Source organism: Rhipicephalus microplus, chromosome 8 (genome assembly GCF_043290135.1).
Source record: "Rhipicephalus microplus isolate Deutch F79 chromosome 8, USDA_Rmic, whole genome shotgun sequence".
Classification (NCBI taxonomy): Eukaryota; Metazoa; Arthropoda; class Arachnida; order Ixodida; family Ixodidae; genus Rhipicephalus; species Rhipicephalus microplus.
In genome coordinates this window covers 125,914,798-125,926,568 of record NC_134707.1, presented here as the reverse complement: position 1 = coordinate 125,926,568, position 11,771 = coordinate 125,914,798, and the positions used below count along the sequence as shown (strand labels likewise).

The 11,771-nt window shown below is 49.5% G+C and overlaps 1 protein-coding gene and 1 non-coding gene across 2 annotated transcripts; both read right to left on the bottom strand.

Annotated features, from left to right (window-relative positions):
• Nucleotides 1–5,117: 5,117 nt before the first annotated feature.
• On the bottom strand, nt 5,118–7,068 carry LOC142768369 (uncharacterized). The gene is made up of 2 exons (XM_075870339.1): nt 6,172–7,068; nt 5,118–5,124 (listed from the first exon to the last, which is right to left on the bottom strand). The coding sequence occupies exons 1-2, from the start codon at nt 7,026–7,028 to the stop codon at nt 5,118–5,120; spliced, it is 864 nt and encodes a 287-aa protein (XP_075726454.1). The 5' UTR covers nt 7,029–7,068.
• A 375-nt stretch (nt 7,069–7,443) lies between these two features.
• Nucleotides 7,444–7,517, bottom strand: TRNAN-GUU (transfer RNA asparagine (anticodon GUU)). Its single transcript has one exon. It is a non-coding gene; the product is annotated as a tRNA-Asn (tRNA).
• Between the last annotated feature and the right edge of the window lie 4,254 nt (nt 7,518–11,771).

The window sequence follows — 11,771 nt, the reverse complement described above, 5'->3', positions numbered from 1 at the left end:
AAAAAGCAACACACTACTCCTGGGAGGGCTCAAACCTCCAATTTTTCGGTTAAGAGCCGAACGTGGTACCCCATTGCGCCATGGAGACAGTCGTGCTCCATTCTCACCACCATCAGGACATTTCTTCAGAGCTATCAGCCCAAGGAAAAACAAGCGCCGCACCACTACCGGGTGGGCTCGAACCTCCAACCTTTCGGTCAACTGCAGATCGCGCTAGCCAATTGCGCCACGGAGACAGTCCTCCTCCACTCTCACACCATCAGAACATATCATCAAAGCTATCAGCCCAAAGAAAAAAAAGCAACACACCACTCCCGGGAGGGCTCGAACCTCCAACCTTTCAGTTAACAGCCGATCGCGCCAGCCAAATGCGCCACGGAGACAGTCGTGATCCACTCTCACCACCATCAGAACAAAACTTCAAAGCTATCAGCGCAAAGAAAAAAGCAACACCACTCCCGGGAGGGCTCGAATCTCCAACCTTTCGGTCAATTGGAGATCGCGCTAGCCAATTGCGCCACGGAGACAGTCGTGCTCTACTCTCAACACCATCAGAACATATCTTCAAAGCTAACAGCGCAAAGAAAAAAAGCAACACACCACTCCCGGGAGGGCTCGAACCTCCAACCTTTCGGTTAGCAGCCGATCACGCTAGCCAATGGCGCCACGGACACAGTCGTGCTCCACTCTCACCACCGTCAGAACATTTCTTCAGAGCTATCAGCCCAAAGAAAAAGAAGCGCCGCACCACCACCGGGTGGGCGCGAACCTCCAACCATTCGGTCAACAGCAGGTCGCGCTAGCCAATTGCGCCACGGAGACAGTCCTCCTCCACTCTCACCACCATCAGTACATATCTTCAAAGCTATCAGCCCAAAGAAAAAAAAGCAACACACCACTCCCGGGAGGGCTCGAACCTCCAACCTTTCGGTTAACAGCTGATCGCACTAGCCAATTGCGCAACGGAGACAGTCGTGCTCCACTCTCACCACCATCAGTACATATCTTCAAAGCTAACAGCGCAACGAAAAAGAGCAATACACCACTCCCGGGAGGGCTCGAACCTCCAACCTTTCGGTTAGCAGCCGATCGTGCTAGCCAATTGCGCCACGGAGACAGTCGTGCTCCACTCACCACCTTCAGAACATATCTTCAAAGCTATCAGCGCAAAGAAAAAAGCAACACACTACTCCTGGGAGTGCTCAAACCTCCAATTTTTCGGTTAAGAGCCGAACGTGGTACCCGATTGCGCCACGGAGACAGTCGTGCTCCTCTTTCACCACCATCAAAACATTTCTTCAGAGCTATCAGCCCAAGGAAAAACAAGCGCCGCACCACCACCGGGTGGGCTCGAACCTCCAACCTTTCGGTCAACATAGATTGCGCTAGCCAATTGCGCCACGGAGACAGTCCTCCTCCACTCTCACACCATCAGAACATATCATCAAAGCTATCAGCCCAAAGAAAAAAAAAAGCGCCGCACCACCACCGGGTGGGCTCGAACCTCCAACCTTTCAGTTAACAGCCCATCGCGCTAGACAATATCGCCACGGAGACGGTCGTGCTCCGCTCTCACCACCATCAGAACATATCTTCAAAGCTATCAGCGCAAAGAAAAAAGCAACACACCACTTCCGGGAGGGCTCAAACCTCCAATTTTTCGGTTAACAGCCGAACGTGCTAGCCAATTGCGCTACGGAGACAGTCGTGCTCCACTCTCACCACCATCAGAGCATATCTTAAAAGCTATCAGTGCAACGAAAAAAGCAACACACAACTCCCGGGAGGGCTCGAACCTTCAACCTTTCGGTTAACAGCTGATCGTGCTAACCAATTGCGCCACGGAGACAGTCGTGCTCCTCTCTCACCACCATCAGAACATTTCTTCAGAGCTATCAGCCCAACGAAAAAGAAGCGCCGCACCACCACCGGGTGGGCTCGAACCACCAACCTTTTGGTCAACTGCAGATCGCGCTAGCCAATTTCGCCACGGAGACAGTCCTCCTCCACTCTCACCACCATCAGAACATATCTTCAAAGCTATCAGCCCAAAGAAAAAAAAAGCAACACACCACTCGCGGGAGGGCTCGAACCTCCAACCTTTAGGTTAACAGCCGATCGCGCTAGCCAACTGCGCCACGGAGACTTTTTTTTTCTTTCTTTATTGCCTGTTTACATACAACATTCACACACATATATACATCAAACAAAGTAGAAACATGAAATAAAAAAAGGGGTAAAAAGCATCATATTTAACAGGCTTTTTTTAAAATTCCTTCATCTGTAGAAGGCTTTCTACTTGATGAAGCCATTCGGGCACCTCTTGTTGAACCTTTTGTGCTTCCACGAACGAACAGACAGATTGAAAGAAATATTGCCTGACCGGACGTGCATTAACATCAGCATGGCGCACCGCCATTCTAGATTGCCATATACCGTGCAGGCCCAGTAACATAACTAGGTCGAAAGGTATTCCTTCTTCATTTGATACTGGTAGAAATCTGATGCCATAGGCATCGAGAGGCAGATCCTTTTTCAAAGTCCTTTGAAGAACATCCCAGAAAAAGACTGCATCCCAGCAGTCCAGGAAAACATGTTCAATTGTTTCCGGCTTTTTGCAGAGAAGGCAATCAACACCCCAGGGAACGAATAAGCCTTTTTATTGCATCCATGTTTTCACGGGCAAGGTCCCAGTGTGCAACTTAAAGAAAAAGGATTTCGCTCCAGGTGTTACCTCCATTTTTTTAACACGGCTTAAGACATTTTGGCCTGGGCCTACACGGTATAATGCTCTATATAGGGGAACAGGAAGAACTGTTTCTACTAAATCTTTGTATAACTTTTTACGCGAAACCGTACTGAGGTATTCCAATGAAAAACGCGTTTTTAGAAAGAGACATGAATCAACAACTTCTTTTAAGAAACCTCTAACACTTGTTTTCATGTGAACAGATGCTACCACAAATTCTGGCAGCCGTCTTCCAAGCCTAAGCTGTATAACAGTACGTATGAATGGGTCTCGATTATTTCGGAAAAACATAAACCGATTAACTAACTGACGAAGGTACAAATGACACAGACCAAGTCCTCCAGAGCGAACCCGTCTGAATAAGTTAGTTCTACTAGTTCGCTCCCAAGAAGAACCCCACAAGAAAACAGCAAATATTCGATGAAGCTTCTGTAGATTCACACGTGAACAATGCATTACCTGAAGGACATACCAGAGCTTACTGACTAAAAATACGTTACAAAATGTCGCTCTGGCGAAAATTGATAGCTGGAAACCATTGAGTTTTTCAGCTTTTTCTCGTAGCTCCACAGCCTGACGCCGCCAGTACGGTTCACTGTCACAATAATATTCTAATGGCACACCTAGGTATCGTACCGGAGTAGTAGTCCATGAAATACCAGCCACAAATTGTGGAGTCACAGGCCATTCGCCGTGCCAGTAACCCAGGCACTTGCTCCAGTTTACCAAACTACCACTTGCATTACAATAAAGGTTCACAATTTTTATGGTTTCAGCGATACTATCATAATCTTTACAAAACACAGCTATATCATCTGCGTATGCCAGTACCCGTACTTCAGCTTCTTGTAGTTTGTACCCCACTATGTTATTGCTTTTCATGACTTTTTGGCAAAATGACTCTATATAAATTGAAAATAGGAGGGAAGACAAAGGGCAGCCTTGTCGTACAGAACGTCTGACATTAATTCGTTTCCCAAGAACTTTGTTGATGATTAGCCGAGTTTTACATCCAGTATATGCCATTCGAACTGTATCTCGAATTACTTTGCCAACATTGACATAGTCTAACAAAAGAAAAAGTATTTCGTGCGGTACTCGGTCAAATGCTTTTTCTAAATCTATCTGGATCATCGCGATGTGATCATTTGTGGCATCGCAGCACTCCAATACACTTCGTGCCTTGTGAATGTTTGTGAATATAGTGCGCCGTTTGATCCCACTTGTCTGGTGGTCGCCTACAATGTTATTAATAACTGTCTGCAGTCTCCTTGCTAGCACTTTCATCAAAATCTTGTAGTCGATATTTGAGAGACTAATTGGCCTGTACGATTTCACTTCACGTAATTTAACTGCGTCCTCAGTTTTTGGTATTAAAATAGTATGAGATAGCAGAAAAGAAGGTGGCAAAGTCTTTATGTCTAAGGCTTCGTTAAAAACCGCTGCCAGGATCGGTGCTAGTTCGTGTTTGAATTCCTTATAAAATGCGGCTGTTAAGCCATCAGGTCCTGGGGACTTTCCCAAATGGAGGGCAATGATTGCTTTTGTCACTTCCGGTTCAGAAATAGGACATTCTAGGCTGTCTTTCCTGCAGTCCTCAACCTTTGGCATTAATTTTAAAAATTCATTCTTGAATTCATCTACATTTACTTTACATTTATCAAATAAAGTGGTGTAGTACTCGTTGAAAGCATCCTCTATATATCTTTGTTCACTTGTAACGTTACCCATGTATTCAATCTGATGTATAACATTCCGCTGAGCGTTTCGTTTTTCGAGACCAAGCATTCTTTTGGTCGGTTTCTCTCCTACGGTCCTTTTCTCTGCCCTTGCCCTTATTTGTGCGCCACGATACTTCTCCTCATCAATTTGTTCCAATTTGGACTTTACTGACCTTATATCATTTGTGAATAAGCCTGGCGTTTTGCTGTCCTCGGCTAGCAGTTCTTTGAGATTTAAACGTAGGGTTCTTTCTTTTTCACTCTTTCCGTGTTTTATTACACATGAGCGTTCTATAGCTATCAACTTTATATTCTGTTTAAATTGTTCCCACTTCACTCCGTATTTTTGATCTCCACTATCTATGTTTACCAACGCCTCTCGAACACTGTCCATAAATTTTTCATCTTCCAAGAGATTAGAATTCAGCTTCCACATGTCCCAGTTAAATACTGGTCTACGTCTATTCCTTTTACCTATTACAAATGATACTAAGCAATGATCACTAAATGAAATAGGGAGGACATTGTACTCACTGATGATCGGAATTAAATCCAGTGATACGTAGGCCCTATCTAGGCGCGCATGACTGGAGCCTTGGAAATGCGTATACAGTGTTGGTCCTTTACCAATACACTCTGCAACATCCTCAAGGTCTAAGTCAGAAATTAGATTCGTTAACGCGACTGTGCTTGAGTCGTTGAAATTGGATGTACTTGTTTTATCATCGGCACTGATCACACAATTAAAATCTCCCATAAGGATGACTATGCGATCGCATTCACAATAAGTACGAATTGCGTCGAATGTTACACACCGTTCATCAACTTTAAGAGGTGCATATAAACAAATCACTCGCCAATTAAGAGAAAAGAAGGTCAAATCACATACAACAAACCTTCCGGATGAGTCAGACGTGACGTTTTGAACACTGGCACCTAAACTATTCCGCACAAAGATCACACACCCTGCCGACCTACCAACTGCATGACTGACGCTGGCGGTGTAGCGTCCGGTGAAACGTTGCAGTAGGCTCTCGGTGGCGTCCACGCTCTCCACTTTGGTTTCCTGAACTGCAATAATGTCCAGGTCTTGGTCCATGGCTAGTCTGTAGAGCTGAGTCTATTTCTTCCTGGAAGCCAGTCCTCGTATATTGAGCGTCGCTGCTTTAACGAACCCGCTCAGCGACGTGATCGGTGAGCGGGTCCAAGCTGAGAGCCCTGCACGTTCACTTATTGGGCTCTCGTCGTCCAGGGCGGATCCATGTTGTTCACCTTTAGTTTGAGCGGCCATCGTCGCGTTTGAGCGACGACGACCGTTGGCGGGCAGCGTTTCGTTTCTTGCCTCCACTGACCACCTTCCACTGCATTTCCGACTTTACTTGCGTTTCGTCTACTTGAGCACCGTCGTCTGAATTGCGACGGCGTTTTGCAGACGCCGATTCTAATTCCATGTTTAAGGTATCCAGATCACTAGGCAAATCCTCATTTTCGTGTGGTTTGTTCGCCAAAGAGTGCTGTGAAGCCGAGTTTAGAGGAGTCGAAGCAGCGTTGGCCTGGGACGCCGGCGTTTCAGGGCGCGTTGCTTGCAGCTGCGACGCGGCGTGCATCGCAGGCGCAGGACGCGTCTCTTCGCTAGTCGTTGGGGCCGCTTGACTTCCCATCTTCCGTTCGGCGTTCGTGTCCGGGGCTGAAGAAACTTGCTTGCTTTTCCCCAGCACCGGCGTGTCGTCCGATGTCGTCTGCTTCTGTGGTATCGCAGGCAAAGACGCTTGTTCAGATTCCTCCTCACCCATGAGAAGTTCACTCTGTTGAGTCTCTGGTCGTCGCCCTGCAGCTCGTGCGTATGAACGGTTACACTCATCCTGCTCATGACCGAAAGAGTGGCATTCGCTGCACCTTGGGACCTTACAATCGCGTCGCATATGCCCCGTGCTTCGGCACCGCAAGCACAAAGGCGGTCTTCCCGGCACCACGACCAGTGCCGTACTGCTGCCAATACGCACCTGATGGGGCAGTTGATCCACAGAAACGCCATCTCGTAGTTGCATGCGTACTACACGAGTGGTCGATTCAACTCCTTCAAAATCCTCAACTCTCCATCGGTCATCGGTCACCTCCTTGACGTCGCCGTATTCATAGAAGGCACGCCGAATAGCGTCTTTCGTAACATCGAACGCTAGCCAGTGCAATTTCATTTTAACTTCTTGCCGCGTCGGGTCAATGACGAGACATACCCGGTGTTTAACTTTGATAACGCCTGCGTCTGTCAGCGCTTTCTTTGCTTCCACGGTCTTCATGTTCAATAGCCACACGTGCGACATCTGATATGCTCCAATGCCACTTACTTGCTGTATGACGCCTAAATCTTTGAGAGGTTTCCTGAAGTCGTCGATGCGGTACGGTCGGCCGCTGACGTCGCAGTGTAGAGCTACTGCTCGACGCATCGCTTCACCTGATGGCAACGAAGGCAGAATAATCCTGTAGTCCTTTGGAACGAGGGGAGACGCTGTACCGCGGCCGGCGTCGGCCGCTGTCGCTGCTCGGGATGAGCTTTCCATCCTGCGTCCGCACGCGTCGGTGACCAGAAGCAGAATGACTGCGCCACGGAGACAGTCGTGCTCCACTCTCACCACCATCATAACATATCTTCAGAGCTATCAGCGCAAAGAAAAAGCAAACACCACTTCTGGGAGGGCTCAAACCTTCAACCTTTTGGTTAACAGCCGATCGTGCTAGCCAATTGCGCCACGGAGACAGTCGTGCTCCACTCTCAGCACCACCAAAACATATCATCATAGCTATCAGTGCAAAGTAAAAAGCAACACACCACTCCCGGGATGGCTCGAACCTCCAACCTTTCGGTTAACGGCCGATCGCGCTAGCCAATTGCGCCACGGAGACAGTCGTGCTCCACTCTCACCACCATAAGAACATATCTTCAAAGCTAACAGCGCAAAGAAAAAAGCAACACACCACCCCCGGGAGGGCTCGAACCTCCAACCTTTCGGTTAACAGCCGATCGCGCTAGCCAATTGCGCCACGGAGACAGTCGTGCTCCACTCTCACCACCGTCAGAACATTTCTTCAGAGCTATCAGCTGAAAGAAAAAGAAGCGCCGCACCACCACCGGGTGGGCTCGAACCTCCAACCTTTCGGTCAACAGCAGGTCGCGCTAGCCAATTGCGCCGCGGAGACAGTCCTCCTCCACTCTCACCACCATCAGAACATATCTTCAAAGCTATCAGCCCAAAGAAAAAAAAGCAACACACCACTCCCGGGAGGGCTCGAACCTCCAACCTTTCAGTTAACAGCCGATCGCGCTAGCAAATCGCGCCACGGAGACATCGTGCTCCACTCTCACCACCATCAGAACATATCTTCAAAGCTATCAGCGCAACGAAAAAAGCAACACACAACTCCCGGGAGAGCTCGAACCTTCAACCTTTCGGTTAACAGCCGATAGTGCTAGCCAGTTGCGCCACGGAGACAGTCGTGCTCCTCTCTCACCACCATCAGAACATTTCTTCAGAGCAATCAGCCGAACGAAAAAGAAGCGCCGCACCACCACCGGGTGGGCTCAAACCACCAACCTTTCGGTCAACTGCAGATCACGCTAGCCAATTGCGCCACGGAGACAGTCCTCCTCCACTCTCACCACCATCAGAACATATCTTCAAAGCTATCAGCCCAAAGAAAAAAAAGCAACACACCACTCCCGGGAGGGCTCGAACCTCCAACCTTTCAGTTAACAGCCGATCGCGCTAGCCAATTGCGCCACGGAGACAGTCGTGATCCACTCTCACCACCATCAGAACATATCTTCAAAGCTATCAGTGCCAAGAAAAAAGCAACATACCACTCCCGTAAGGGCTCGAACCTCCAACCTTTTGTTTAACAGCCGATCGCGCTAGCCAATTGCGCCATGGAGACAGACGTGCTCCACTCAAACCACCATCAGAACATTTCTTTAGAGCTATCTGCCCAAATAAAAAAAAGCGCCGCACCACCACCGGGTGGGCTCGAACCTCCAACCTTTCGGTTAACAGCCGATCGTGCTAGCCAATTGCGCCACGGACACAGTCGTGCTCCACTCACCACCTTCAGAACATATCTTCAAAGCTATCAGCGCAAAGAAAAAAGCAACACACTACTCCTGGGAGGGCTCAAACCTCCAATTTTTCGGTTAAGAGCCGAAGTGGTACCCAATTGCGCCACGGAGACAGCCGTGCTCCTCTTTCACCACCATCAAAACATTTCTTCAGAGCTATCAGCCCAAGGAAAAACAAGCGCCGCACCACCAACGGGTGGGCTCGAACCTCCAACCTTTCGGTCAACTGCAGATTGCGCTAGCCAATTGCGCCACGGAGACAGTCCTCCTCCACTCTCACACCATCAGAACATATCATCAAAGCTATCAGCTCAAAGAAAAAAAAGCAACACACAACTCCCGGAAGGGCTCAAACCTCCAACCTTTCAGGTAACAGCCGATCGAGCCAGCCAAATGCGCCATGGAGACAGTCGTGCTCCACTCTCACCACCATCAGAACATATCTTCAAAGCTATCAGCGCAAAGAAAAAAGCAACACACCACTCCCGGGAGGGCTCGAACCTCCAACCTTTCGGTCAGTAGCCGATCACGCTAGCCAATGGTGCCACGGATACAGTCGTTCTCCACTCTCACCACCGTCCGAACATTTCTTCAGGGCTATCAGCCCAAAGAAAAAGAAGCGCCGCACCACCACCGGGTGGGCTCGAACCTCCAACCTTTCGGTCAACAGCAGGCCGCGCTAGCCAATTGCGCCATGGAGACAGTCCTCCTCCACTCTCACCACCATCAAAACATATCTTCAAAGCTATCAGCCCAAAGAGAAAAAAGCAACAAACCACTCCCGGGAGGGCTCGAACCTCCAACCTTTCAGTTAACAGCCCATCGCGCTAGCCAATTGCGCCACGGAGACGGTCGTGCTCCGCTCTCACCACCATCAGAACATATCTTCAAAGCTATCAGCGCAAAGAAAAAAGCAACACACCACTCCCGGGAGGGCTCAAACCTCCAATTTTTCGGTTAACAGACGAACGTGCTAGCCAATTGCGCCACGGAGACAGTCGTGCTCCACTCTCACCACCATCAGAGCATATCTTAAAAGCTATCAGCGCAACGGAAAAAGCAACACACTACTCCCGGGAGGGCTCGAACCTCCAACCTTTCAGTTAACAGGCGATCGCGCTAGCCCATTGCGCCACGAAGACAGTCGTGATCCACTCTCACCACCATCAGAAATTTTCTTCAGAGCTATCAGCCCAACGAAAAAGAAGCGCCGCACCACCACCGGGTGGGCTCGAACCCCCAACCTTTCGGTCAACTGCAGATCGCGCTAGCCAATTGCGCCACGGAGACAGTCCTCCTCCACTCTCACCACCATCAGAACATATCTTCAAAGCTATCAGCCCAAAGAAAAAAAAAGCAACACACCACTCCCGGGAGGGCTCGAACCTCCAACCTTTAGGTTAACAGCCGATCGCGCTAGCCAACTGCGCCACGGAGACAGTCGTGCTCCACTCTCACCACCATCAGAACATATCTTCAGAGCTATCAGCGCAAAGAAAAAGCGAACACCACTTCTGGGAGGGCTCAAACCTTCAACCTTTTGGTTAACAGCCGATCGTGCTAGCCAAATTCGCCACGGAGACAGTCGTGCTCCACTCTCACCAACATCAGGACATTTCTTCAGAGCTATCAGCCCAAGGAAAAACAAGCGCCGCACCACCACCGGTTGGGCTCGAACCTCCAACCTTTCGGTCAACTGCAGATCGCGCTAGCCAATTGCGCCACGGAGACAGTCCTCCTCCACTCTCACACCATCAGAACATATCATCAAAGCTATCAGCCCAAAGAAAAAAAAGCAACACACCACTCCCGGGAGGGCTCGAACCTCCAACCATTCAGTTAACAGCCGATCACGCCAGCCAAATGCGCCACGGAGACAGTCGTGCTCCACTCTCACCACCATCAGAACATATCTTCAAAGCTATCAGCGCAAAGAAAAAAGCAACACCACTCCCGGGAGGGCTCGAATCTCCAACCTTTCGGTCAATTGCAGATCGCGCTAGCCAATTGCGCCACGGAGACAGTCGTGCTCCACTCTCACCACCATCAGTACATATCTTCAAAGCTAACAGCGCAACGAAAAAAAGCAATACACCACTCCCGGGAGGGCTCGAACCTCCAACCTTTCGGTTAGCAGCCGATCGCGCTAGCCAATTACGCCACGGAGACAGTCGTGCTTCACTCTAACCACCGTCATAACATTTCTTCAAAGCTATCAGCCCAAAGAGAAAAAAGCCCCTCACCACTACCGGGTGGGCTCGAACCTCCAACCTTTCGGTTAACAGCCTATCGCGCTAGCCAATTGCGGCGCGGAGACAGTCGTGCTCCACTCACCACCTTCAGAACATATCTTCAAAGCTATTAGCGCAAAGAAAAAAGCAACACACCACTCCTGGGAGAACTCAAACCTCCAATTTTTCGGTTAACAGCCGAACGTTCTAGCCAATTGCTCCACGGAGACAGTCGTGCTCCTCTCTCACCACGCCAGAACATTTCTTCAGAGCTATCAGCCCAAGGAAACAGAAGCGCCGCACCACCACTGGGTGGTCTCGAACCTCCAACCTTTCGGTCAACTGCAGATCGCGATACCCAATTGCGCCACGGAGACAGTCCTCCTCCACTCTCACCACCATCAGAACATATCTTCAAAGCTATCAGCCCAAAGAAAAAAAAGCAACACACCACTCCCGGGAGGGCTCGAACCTCCAACCTTTCAGTTAACAGCCGATCGCGCCAGCCAAATGCGCCACGGAGACAGTCGTGCTCCACGCTAACCACCATCAGAACATATCTTCAAAGCTATCAGCGCAAAGAAAAAAGCAACACACCACTCCTGGGAGGGCTCAAACCTCCAACCTTTCAGTTGACAGCCGATCGCGCTAGCCAATTGCGCCACGGAGACAGTCGTGCTCCACTCTCACCACCATCAGAACATATCTTCAAAGCTATCAGCGGAAAGAAAAAAAGCAACACACCATTCTCGGGAGGGCTCGAACCTCCAACCTTTCGGTTAACAGCCGATCGCGCTAACCAATTGCGCCCAGATACATCGTGCTCCACTCTCACCACCATCAGAACATATCTTCAAAGCCATCAGCGCAAAGAAAAAAACAACACACCACTCCCGGGAGGGCTCGAACCTCAAACCTTTCAGTTAACAGCCGATCGCGCTAGCCAATTGCGCCACGGAGAC